A 12,551-nucleotide genomic window follows, 5' to 3' on the forward strand; every position below is an offset into this window, starting at 1 on the left:
ATGTCACCCAGGAGCCTCTGTTTGCAGCCAGAGTTATTTATGACCTGCTGTTCTTCTTCATGGTCATCATCATCGTGCTCAATCTCATCTTTGGTGTGATCATCGACACCTTCGCCGACCTGAGGAGTGAAAAACAGAAGAAAGAAGAAGTCCTGAAGACGACCTGCTTCATCTGTGGTGAGGCTGCTCAGACGACCCCTTTTGTTTCTGTGTCAATTCGTTACAGAAACTGTTGAACCCAAATATAAAAATAACCATAGGTTGGGAAGCAACAATTACAATAATTAGCTATAAGACATTGCATGCCATTTGAAGAAGGCATATCATAATTTTTTGTTATTTTAGGTAGCACTGCCTTTTCTACCCAGCTTATATCCTGGTTGTATTATGATGAATCATGTAATCATGAGTGTGTCCTGCCAGTCTGGTAAGACGGTGCGTCATCAGAGCTTTTCCACAATATATCTAATGTCATTTCGTTAATCCCAAATTCCCCTCGAAGACAATTTCTTGTTTCAGATGAGTAAAGCCTGTGAAGGTGTATCTACCATGTTGCATCTCTACACCCCCCCCCTCCTCCTCCTCCCCCATTTTCACTTTGCTGTTGTTCCAAAGAAGGCTGACTCATGAGGGCTTCCTGCCACTGCTCTTCTCGCCTCCATAATTCATGTCTGTCTCACAAGCACAGACATTTCTCTCTGTCTCTCTCTCTCCCTCTCTCTCCCCCACTCACACCATTTCTTTGCCACACGTTTCGAGCAGTTTAAACAGCGATCCAAACTTTGCCCCCTTCCTGTGGCATCATATCAGCCGTACCTGACCCTATACGTTTGCGATCCGTGTGTGTGTGCGCGTCTCCAAATAAACACACAGCTCTGCAGTAGGTGTGCGACCGCTCCACAATGTAATTGAATCCAGCAGTACATGCTGTATGTGCAGCATGTGTGTGCGTATGTTGGGTCAGGAATCAGGACAAGTGGTAAGCATATGGAATGGGAACGGTATTATGTCACCCAGCCCACCATCAGCTCTGACTCACTCATGTTAAATAAGGCCAGGCCACAGGAGGAGCTGCTGTCTCTATGGTTTCCACAAGGACCACGAGAGAACAGGAGATGCAAAGATTAGGAGCCGATACCCACAAAACCATTGATCTCTCTCAGCCTTGCATTAGTTTTTCAGCTTTTCACCAATTTGCGTCATGAATTTTCCAGTACAAGAATGACTTGTTCTTTTTATTAATTTCTTCTTCTTCTTCTTTTTTTTACCTGTAGCTGAATTTTATTTTGTGAATTCATGCTCATTTCCAATGTAACATGTCCTCCTCCAGCTTTTGCATAAAGGTTACATAACATCAGGATTTAATAGAAAACAAGCTGGGTGATTTGAGATGATTTCTCTCTTGCTGAGTAAATACAAATCAAACAAAATGCATTAATTAGAGATGAAGAGGAGCTAGAAAGGGCCAAGTTGAGATGGTTTGGATTTGTGCTGAAGGGGAGGGATAGTGGGCATATAAGACAAAAGGACGTTGGGAGATGGAGTTGCCAGGCAGGATGGAAAAAAAACTAAACCTCAGAGAAGATTCACGAGGATGGTTGGTGTAACCGTAAAAGAAGCAGAACGCAGGGTGAAATGGAAGCAGATGATCTACTGTGGTGATTATAGAAATTGAGCTACCGAAGAAGAAGTGTACATTCTGAACTATCCTTTCATGTTCCAGTAAGAAATATTGACATTTACACTCTTCGAGCCTTCTTTAAATCCAGCTCTAAAAGCTTCTAAATTTGCATGGGTGACATTGTGCAGTTCTCTCAAGCATCAATATGCAATCAGAAAAGGCGTGTATAAGCACTCTCAATTAAATGTTCCAAAGCTTCCAAGCATTTAACATCAGGCACGTGATTTTTCATGGGCAGGAAAATTGGTTAACAAATGACACAAATGTGCAGAATGCACACAGGAAATTATAATTAGTCGCATTCATGTCGGATTCTGTAGAAATCATTGCAGTCTTTTCAGTGAAATGGTTTGTCTTTTCAAGCAACCAAATCTTGCTTTTAAGTTCCATATACCAGTTTGTGTTTGGGGGCGTAACACTATGCCGTCAATGTTTAACAACAGCGGGCATAACAACTTGTGTGTGAAAAAGCAAATTCAACAGTTATTTTCTGTCATCTTAGCAATGGATTACTTTTCCCATCAAATTTGACAATTGTGAAGATGGATTCCTAATTTACTTTTAGTGTGTGCTAGCTGCTTCTTCTTGCGAATATTGTGTCATGCATGTGTCATTGTGTTTGTATAACAGTCCTTATGTAATGGCATGAACGACAGTGAGCATATAAAAGGCGCTTTATGTTTAATCCCATTATTCAGTGTGATCACCAGTCTCAAACGGCATAGCGTGACTTCAAACACACTTGAAAAGACACATTTATGCACAGTAAAGAGTGCATCGCTTCCCCAAAGCCCAATTCCAATCTTGGATTTAATTTAGGATTATATCAAGAGGATAAAAAGATATTGTTTAAGTTTTCCAATAAAAACAAACCTATTACTGTGTCATGTAAACTTGTGGGAAACTAAAAGATGTTTATATAATTAAAGTTGTTTTCGTCATTATAACGATATGCCATTATAATCTGTATTCTTACTGGGATTAGTTGTTAAAATCCTATACAACCAAATCTCTTGTAAAGCGGTCTAAAATTGATCAAACTTGCTCTTATTTCTGGTTCTCTCTAAAGTACCTCCACATCATCAGGTACTACCGTCACAGTAGACAACATTTTATTCATAAAAAGTACAATAAACATGTTGTATTGGATGTGTTTAAATGTAAATTTTTCAATAATTAGCACAACTGTTCTTTTCCTCTATTTAAATATTCAATACAGTTAATATTTTTAGTTTACAATATAACAAATTTACCAAATATGGTTACCCCCCCCCTGATAAAGTGTTCAGGTTGCTATAAAAAATAAAATAAAAAACTGCTTGGATCAGGATTTTCTAGCACATTGCTCAAGTTTATTTCTCACCCAAAAACATTGTTGACATCGCTCTCCAAGTTCTCCTGTTTATTGTGTTCCTGCCCCCATCACAGGTTTGGAGCGTGACAAGTTTGACAATAAGACGGTGACATTTGAGGAGCACATCAAAGAGGAACACAACATGTGGCACTACCTCTTCTTCATTGTGCTGGTGAAGGTTAAAGACTCCACAGAATACACGGGACCCGAGAGCTACGTGGCTGAGATGATTAAGGTAAACAAACGTTACAGACACACCTTGAACACACACACACACACACACATCCACTTCCTCTGGGTGGGGGTGACACTGCAGGCCAAATGGTTCGGAAGCACCGGTGACAAATATGTTGCATGATGTCGTAGAAGAGTTCATACCTGTGGGAAATTTACTTCATATTATGTTTCTATAACAGGATTTACCCCGTCCTTGATTCACCCCCTACATAAATGTGCTTCATTTCAAAGCTATTGTGTGGAGTAACCATGTCCTTTTGGCTACGAACTCTTTACTGTGGGTATTTCTACTCTTCATGTTTTGCTCCGTTTTCATCAGACAGAGTTGATCACTTTATGCTGCAGAGTCGAACCTCCAAACATGCACCGACTCGCTCACACCTGAGTTTACCTTAGTTGACCTTACTCGTTCCTCTTTCCACAACAGGCCGACATCAATACCACAAAATGAGAAGTGCAAACAAGCAGGAAGTCAGTGGAACAAGAGAATATACAATGTGTGGGTTCAGGCCTAAAACACATGAAAGGGCGAATTCTCATACATTCAAGCTCCACTTTTCTTGTGGGGAAGCAAAAGCATGTAAAGCCGTTCCATCTCAGTGACCAAAAAATGATCCAGTTACTATTAAAGTTACCACCACTTTTTGTTTTTTTCCCTCAAAGGAGCACAACCTGGACTGGTTTCCTCGGATGCGGGCCATGTCGCTGGTGAGCAGCGATGCGGAGGGAGAGCAAAATGAAATCAGGAACCTGCAGGAGAAGCTGGAGTCAACCATGCGGCTGGTTGCAAACTTGTCCGGACAGCTGACGGAACTCAAAGAGCAGGTTTGTGATGTAACCAAGCAGTAACTCACTCACTTCACTACTCTGTAGCACGCTGCCTTCCAATTTTTATTCCCCGCATCTATTTTCACAGAGCAACAGCAAGGACTCAAACTCAATTAGTTCAGACTCAATTTTATTAACGTTATTGTGGAAATACAGTCGTTATTTGGTCAATAATCTGTTATTGTTTTATGTCCGACGAACTCTGTTGAATGACTTTGTTTCTTATTCATTTAAACACTCTCACTGCTCATCAGTCCAGAACTAATGAAGTATTTTGAAGTGTACGATGCTAATATCTATGATTGTGCGATTACTTCTTTTGTCACCAAGACAATGACAGGAACGTGTCATATTTTGATGTGCCTCACCCTCACTGTGTCCTTGTATAATAGAAACATAAAAAGACCAAATAAAATCATTGTTACGCACAACTAGTGTCAAAAGCTCCGCAGGACACCTATAAACTATACTAAGGCAAGAAGTTAAAACTTATATTGTTTATTTCTTTGTGCAGATGACAGAGCAGAGGAAACAGAAACAACGTATTGGACTGCTTGGGCACCAACCTCACATGAACATCAACCCCCAGCAGCCTGCCTGAGGCTCTCTGGGGCCGGTTTCAGCCTTTGAACGGGGTACCACATGTTAGACATGAAAATGAGAAAGCATGTCCGTCTTTACTGCCCCGGTGGGTTCGTGTCTGACTTTACTCCACTACAGACACGCCCACAATGTTGCTTCATCCGGCAGGCAGTGTCCATTTGACGTGAAAGTGATATTGTTGTGTGGATGGAGTGTGCACCAAGTGCCTCTGGGAACAGTCCTTGTCAGTTCAGATGAGCACACTGACTTCAGCTTTACTACACTGAATGCCTTCTGCGTTGGACCCCCCTGCCAGCATGCCAAAGTTCAGTCATTGTTCCTGAGGAAGTGTTCCTCTCAGGTGGCCTTGTATCGAGGTTTTAATCCTCAGTATCGCACCAGCAGTCTCAGGTCACATGTGGATTTTGAAGGTTTTGTTTGAATCATACAACACATTATTTAATAATTCTGCTTTCATCTGACAGCAATAGGAATGCTTTATAATATGCAATCTTTAAGTACGGATGAATTATTTTTGGGGGAAATTATCTTTGCTTTTATATTTGAAATGATGAAATGATTTATCCTTTATTTAAATATGAATTTAAACTACACTATGAAGACGTCTTCACCATTTTTGTAAAACTCAATTTTATTTTATTTTATACTTTTTGAGGACAAGTATTTGTTATCCTTTTCAGTTCTTTGTAATCTCAGATTGAGGTCCTGTTTGTTCTAGGACATTTCAGATAAAAAAAAAAAGATAAACCTCCTTGCAATCACTGAAGCTTATTCAATGTCGAGATAAATGACTATGACCTATTAAATTATTTTTCTCTTTAAAGTAAAATAACATAAATTATTGGAGAGGAATTCTAATTATTTCACCCTATATCCATCTTGTGTTTCGGGACAGTTTAGAAACATGCAGTATTCCAACCTATATCAATTTGGGGAGCCACTTTGTACCAGTTTTCAGTTTGTCTGCACTGAATTATTTAATCCTTTGTCTATTCATTTAGTCCAGAGCACTGAGATTTTCTGTAGCGCACAAATAATACATACAGTTTTCGGTTAGTCACTTTGTAAAACATTTACATCAAGATGGTCGTTTGACTGTCTGAGTGTACGTGACAGGTGTCACTCGGGGTGCTGCTTGACCAAAATATTGTGTTTATCCTGATACGTGGTTTGTGTCTGAATTGTACATTCCATTGTTGGAAGCCATTTCAATAAACAAGTGTGTGAAATACTCAGTTGGTGCGTCAGTATGGAGGTGGAAGGGAAAATTAGAAGAAATGTGACACATCAGATAACCGAGATCGATCATTTTCACAAGTTTTTTTTACTATACTGATAATATAAAACTACATTTTTTTAAGCATTTTTTTTCTATTTTAAACTTTATAACTATGGCCTTCATTAAAAAGGTTATGGACAACATCATCTGTTGTAACTTTAAAACATATTTTCATGCTTTATAAGCTCAAATCACAAAGAATATCATGAGAGGGGGTTTTGTAATATTTCAGTTTATGTGTATTAAATCTAAAATCAATTTTTCACCATTTCAAACAAGTTTAAAACCATCGCATTACTTTCATCATGAACTCTTTGGAACCTTTTGGTGTTTTGAGGTTATAGGTGAGTGAGGTGCCATGTAGATAACTGCAATTTGACAACCGTCATCTAATGATCTGTTATCTATTATCTAATAATGAGAACGTGTGCTCATCTTAAAACTGCCGTGCATGAGAAAAACTTGGACACACACACACAGGTAATTCAATTTGACCTCTCGGGACTTTGTCATACTATCGAAAGAGCACGCATGGGCTGCACAGATGTGAAGTGGTTAGCACTTTCTCTTCATTAGAATGTCCCCGGGGGATTTCTGTGATCTCACATTGTCTTCCTGTGTATGTGATTTTTCACTTTGTACTCAGGTTTCTCCCCACAGTCCAACAGCATCGCTGTGAGGTTAACTGGTGACTCGTAAATTGCTCGTAGACGTGAATGAGAGTGTGTGTGTGAGACCAGTCTCTTACTCTATAAACACGAAGAGACAAAGAATCACGCACGTTAACAACACGCAAACTCCAAACAAAACGGTACCCCAATCTCTTCCTTGCTATGAGAGTACAAACCCCCACAAACCTCAATCATTAAAAAAGCCACTTTAAAAGAAAAGAAATACATTAACAATTACCAATAAATCAGTTAACCCTTTAATCTTTTGGACTGTGGAAAACCAGAGAACTCAGACCCTCCGCCACATACACAGTCGTTTACCATTTGACATAAGCCCAGTCTTCCTTCAGTCTTTTCCACAGTTTTACAAATCGCCACATTATAGTTGAGTGACTGTGACCTGTGTGATGTTCATTTAATTACAAAGTAATACAGTTCCTCTCATCAAGTCTATCCTCAAGGAAGCATCACTAATCTGTCTTTCTTTAGTGATAATTGGAGGTGAGCGTTTAGGAGCTTTAGGTGGGGATTAAGACGCTGGTTACCTGTCACAACATCTATTAAATCAAGATTTTGTTTAATATGTCGTGCCAACCAAAGTCTCAAATGACACTTTTAAGGTCAATAAAACGACTGACATCTGCTATTTCAGATTATAATAGAAAAAAGGAACACCTAGCTGGGGAGGGAAACATGAACAATTTTATTTGTGTTATTTCACCCCAGTGAATATTGTGTTGTCAAACTTTAAATAAAAAAATGTATTGATTGAAAACATCTAAGCACGTCTCAAGTTCAAAGGGCCTCTACAGTGTGTCAGGAAAGTTGCTTATTGCAGCATTTGTGTAGGTCCATTGGTCTCAACTGACTTGCCAGAAGGTGTGAAATCAATAAATGTCAAAATCTTTACAACATGGAATTTGCACAAAAACGAGGGGTTGCTAAGTTCAGGGGCATGTACTGGGATGAAATATAAAAGCTAAAGGGAGCAGAAGACGTTGTGTGATTTCAATAACATCATTCATTTGATTCACCTTGATAGGCTTTTTTTTTTTTTATCATGTGAATTTTTCTCAACTATTAGAGGAACTTACTCATACAAACATGGCCAATATGAATCCCTGCTATTTACATGCTGATGATGCCTCTGATTTCCCTTTAACAATATCTGACAGTCTTTAGAAATAATAGTCAGTGAAAAAAAATATTGATTGCAAACAAATACCCTGATGTCTTTGTCTTTGAAAGAAATGAAGACGTGTATTGTGGAAGAGGGGTTTCCTGCTGTTTCTGTGTGCTGCTGGCTGGCTGCAGACAGGTGCAGCCGCCGTGTGCTGCTGGATGAGCTGCAGGGTGACGATGTGCCCTGCACGCACCGCAGACTCCCGGGGCCATGAGGAGATCAACGTGACACCCGGCACCGCCTCCTGACAACAAACACGGACCTCACGGAGGAGTCTGGGCGCAGGTGCACGTGTTTCTCACACCGTGACCGCACGGTTGACACACACCAACACCTCTGCACATGTACAACAACAAAATAGATATTGTCATTACATTCATTATTTGTGCTTCTGAACGTCAAACAACAGGCTGTTATGATGACTATTATTTTTATTGCTACTGTTATTATGCTTTCTTACTATTATTGTTTTATTGTATTGTTGTTTTATTCTATTCTTAAGTGCTTGAATCGGACTATATTTATATAACTATGGAAACATTACTCAGCCACTGCACTGGAGATGTACTATTTGTGGATAACGTCAGTGATTTTTAATTTTTTTTTTTTAAAAATTGGAAATTTTGCTGTGCTTCTGTGCATTGTCTCCTTGCAACTATAGCAAGGAGACAATGCACAGAAGCACAGCAAAATCCACATCACCCTGACTGGCTGCACTGGCAGTGGCACTAAACAGGCCTCGGGCCTGTGAGGAACTCCTGCACTGGTGCGCTGCCAAGCACGTTCCCCGCGCGCCGCGCGCAACATTGTTTCCATACACTTCAGCATGGTGGTACACGGGATCAGGCGCGCGCCGCCCTCCGCTCTGACGCACGCGGCCGCCCGCCCACTGATGCGCCTTATCCGGACATAGTGGGCCGTCCCTCGAGCGAGGATACAGCGCCGTTTAACACGTGAGCCTCCGGTGACAGAGGTAGGTCAGGCTGAGCGGAGAGTCAGAGGGTTTATTTAAGTCGTCTCTCTGTCCTCCCCCACTTTCCCAACGCGCCATCAAGAGGGTTGACTTCCTCCTGCGGTCGTGGGACATCGGAAGGACTAATTTCAAACAATCAAAACAAGAATTTACTCCAGGTAGAATTGTGTTTAAAATGACAATTCGGTAAAGCGCTCTAACGTTTTGTGAAGATTTTTCTCTTTTTCGGTGCTTTTCCCGAAACCGATTTTTTCCCCACCTAAAAACCGCGTAAATCAATAAATGCGCAGTTACTTGTGACTGAATTGGAGAAAGTAGCTCGAGATAAGTGGAGTACAAAGAATGGAGCGAATCCCGAGCGCGCAGCCACCTCCTCTGTCCAAACACCAGGCGGACCTGTCAGACGTGCAGGGGTAAGCAACACTTTGCAAACACACTCTCCCTGTTTGTTTGTTTGTTTGTTTGTTTGTTTGTTTGTTTTTCCTTCCTAATTCCTTGCATTACTTATTCTGAATTGTTCTACTTTTCTAAAACTATTGCCTCATTTCTCAAACGTCTGTCTCTTCAGAATGGATTTCCCAATGTATGTCTATAAACCAAGACGAGGGATGAAGAGAGGAGAAGAGAGCAAGGTTTGTTGTTGTTTTTTTTTTTTTTTTTTTTCATTCCTAACTTGTTAAAATGTGATTACGGCGCTCAAAGCGCGTAAACTACGGGGGCGGCTTTAGATCGGCTCTGTGGTTGCCATAAATGGTTGACCTAATTTCTGCTATGACATAACTCCCGGATTCTTCCCGATCGGTGTAACTGCCTCAGATCATGAGGAACTATGCGCACTCCAACCAAATCAACTCACGTAACATTCCGTTATTTCATTTTATCTTGTAGGAGACCTACAAGCTGCCTCACAGGCTGATCGAGAAGAAAAGGCGCGATCGGATAAACGAGTGCATTGCGCAGCTGAAAGATTTATTACCCGAACACCTGAAACTCACGGTAAGTTCATCCTTTGGCTGGGAGGGATAAGGGGATTCACTGTCTTGAGTGGCACGCCCCATCTAGTGGCCGTTTAGTGGTACTACATCTAAGCCGGGTGCGTCAGCAGCCCACGCTAAAGAGAGCGCCCTTCAGTTTTGTCACTGAAAAAAAAAAAAAAAAAAATATTAATATGCAATTTTCACACCAGAACCCCCATTGACCAATGAATAAATGATTTAAAGTGTTGTATATATTTAAGTTTCTTTAATAATTTTGTTAATGCGGCTGTGTTGCTAAATTTGATCATGTGTCACTGATCCTGTTTACGTGCGTTGCACTCATAAGTTACTGTGTTACGCAAGAGGAGAGGATGTGCTGACTGAGTGTGTCTCCCTTAGACTCTTGGCCATCTGGAGAAGGCTGTGGTTCTAGAGCTCACGCTCAAGCATGTGAAAGCCCTCACGTCTCTTCTGGAGCAACAGCAACAGAAGATCCTCGCTCTGCAGAATGGCATGCAAATAGGTGAGCGCACACATAAATTTTCACGTGGAAATTTTTTTTTTTGTTATTGTTGAAGGCACATTATTCAAATGGAGGTTTAATGTCAGGATCATGCAAAATTTTAGACAAATTAGGGGCATTTAGGATTAGTGTTGCTATAAATGAACAACTTCTAACCTCTATTTTCGCTGTTTGTGTTTATAGAGCAGCCACCTGTCAGCCAGGAGAAGTCGGAGGAGTTGTTTCGGTCTGGCTTCCACATGTGTGCCAAGGAGATTCTTCAGTATCTGGCCAACCATGACACTGATGGAGACTTCACTCCATCCCACGTCATCGGTCACCTCCACAAAGTAGCTGCAGAAGTGCTGCCAAATCCGATACGATCCCGCACTCCCCTCAGCCCACGGCCCGAGGAGATCCCTACCTACCGCCAGCACCAACCTCATAAGGAGATGCCTCCCAGTTTGCCCCCGAAGCCCAGCGAGGGCTATGGGAGGAACTGTGTTCCTGTCATCCAGCGGGTGTACGCTCCAACAAGCAGCGAGCAGAGTGGCAGTGACACAGACACAGACAGTGGCTATGGGGGAGAGCTGGAGAAACATGAATCCGGAGCGCCACAAAGACGTCCCGATTATTACGATCAGGGGAGCCAAATGAAGCGACCTCTGTCTGATAGGGAGAGCTCCAGCATCAAGCAGGAAGATGACGAGCCGCGCCACAAGCGCCACCGGGTGGAGTCGTCTGAGGACGAGCTGCTTTCAGGGGGAGAATCATCAGCGTCATCATCCTCCAGCGGTTACAGCAGTTACATGAGTGTGTCCCCGAACCATCCACCTCCTCCTTCACACCCGCTCTGCATGCCTTTCTACCTCATTCCACCGTCTGCTGCAGCTTACCTGCCAATGCTGGAGAAGTGCTGGTACCCAGGGGCTGTGCCTATGCTCTACCCTGGTATGGGAGGCTCGTCACCTGCCATGCCCAGTGAAAGACCAGCTCCACCTCAACTAGTATTGTCTCCCAGAGGAGACTCTCCAGCTCCAGGTATTTCCCTGTCCCCCATGGACTCTCCCGCCCTTCTACAGGCATTAAAGCAGGTACCACCCCTCAACCTTGAAACCAAAGACTGAGATGGGAGAAGAGGAAAGGACTTTGTCCTGTTCTACTACCCAGATGCAGAATCCATTGTAGTATAGAAAACATGACTGAGCTGTTCCGTAATCATCCATCTACTGTTCCTCCGAGAAACAAAAGAGGACTCATAGAAATGATCAAGGAAATAGAGGCGGGCACAGTCGTCCGTTTTGAAGGGGAATGCAAAGCTCTGGTTGAATGTTCATTGCTCAGTGGTATTCCTCAGTACAAATGTATCATAGAACCTGGACCTGCTTTGCACATACACACACCTGGTTGAATGTAAAGAAAGAAATGTTCTAGATGCTGCTGTTGAAGTGTAAATGCTGACGACACTCATGCATCTCACTTGTAGCCGTTGCGATAAAGGAAAGCCATCCTGTAACTTTAGAAACTTTACTCTTGCACCAAATGTTAGCAGTAATGTCACCCAAAGTTTGTTGCCTATGTCCTTTGCTTACCATTAAGATTACTGAAAATGCCCTTTTTACCAGACACTATGAAGACCGGCACCATGAAATGCAAGGATTTCCTCAACCGTGTACAGATAAGGGCCTGATCTTTGATGGAGAAGCAGGCCACCACTGAATGAGAAGTCTTTTTTTTTCCTTCAATGACAGACAGTTGAGATGGATTTTCTGTAATTATTGTTGATAGACTTCTTGTACATTTCTATTTTTGATACCTGTTCTTGCACTCTGTCCGCCCAGAGACAGAAGAGGGGCAGAGTGCGGGTAATGTATACTTTGTGTACTCAGAAACTGTGTACATACTGTAGCACTGTGCGGGACCTGATCTACATACTCAACATCTGTTTCTGCTCAAGTCAAACCCGGTGTTTGTGCTTGCTGTTGCCTTTTACTTGTGAAAAGCTGATAAATCTCAGATGTTTTTTTTTGTTTTTTCTCTCTCTGTACTATGTATGAATACTGCAGTCAAAGGAGTAAGAGGGGAGAAGTGAATGTAAAAGTTTTACCAGAGGACTAGTTTTCTATAGAAAGAGGTACTTGAGATTTTATATTTTGGGACCTACATGAAAGATGTTTGATGTACATATTTTGTCTATAATTGTTGATATACATGAAATAAGTGTATTAATAAAGTATTTTTCCCGTGGAAACTTGGTCTGACT

At 41.7% G+C, this 12,551-nt stretch overlaps 2 protein-coding genes across 2 annotated transcripts in view; both read left to right on the forward strand.

Moving 5' to 3' along the window:
* The window catches only part of LOC308108530 (inositol 1,4,5-trisphosphate-gated calcium channel ITPR1), a 67,660-nt gene extending 61,723 nt beyond the window's left edge, over positions 1 to 5,937 (forward strand). The window contains exons 57-60 of the mRNA XM_080461566.1: positions 12 to 177; positions 3,110 to 3,270; positions 3,936 to 4,097; positions 4,615 to 5,937. Coding sequence (XP_080317692.1) covers positions 12 to 177; positions 3,110 to 3,270; positions 3,936 to 4,097; positions 4,615 to 4,701 — 576 coding nt within the window. The 3' untranslated portion in view covers positions 4,702 to 5,937. The remainder of the gene's footprint in view (positions 1 to 11; positions 178 to 3,109; positions 3,271 to 3,935; positions 4,098 to 4,614) is intronic.
* A 2,840-nt stretch (positions 5,938 to 8,777) lies between these two features.
* On the forward strand, positions 8,778 to 12,543 carry LOC308108533 (class E basic helix-loop-helix protein 40-like). The gene is made up of 5 exons (XM_080461569.1): positions 8,778 to 9,222; positions 9,378 to 9,441; positions 9,698 to 9,805; positions 10,186 to 10,309; positions 10,493 to 12,543. The coding sequence occupies exons 1-5, from the start codon at positions 9,152 to 9,154 to the stop codon at positions 11,413 to 11,415; spliced, it is 1,290 nt and encodes a 429-aa protein (XP_080317695.1). The 5' UTR covers positions 8,778 to 9,151; the 3' UTR covers positions 11,416 to 12,543.
* The last annotated feature ends 8 nt before the right edge of the window (positions 12,544 to 12,551 follow it).

Source organism: Lipophrys pholis (assembly GCF_963383615.2).
Source record: "Lipophrys pholis genome assembly, chromosome: 4".
Classification (NCBI taxonomy): domain Eukaryota; kingdom Metazoa; phylum Chordata; class Actinopteri; order Blenniiformes; family Blenniidae; genus Lipophrys; species Lipophrys pholis.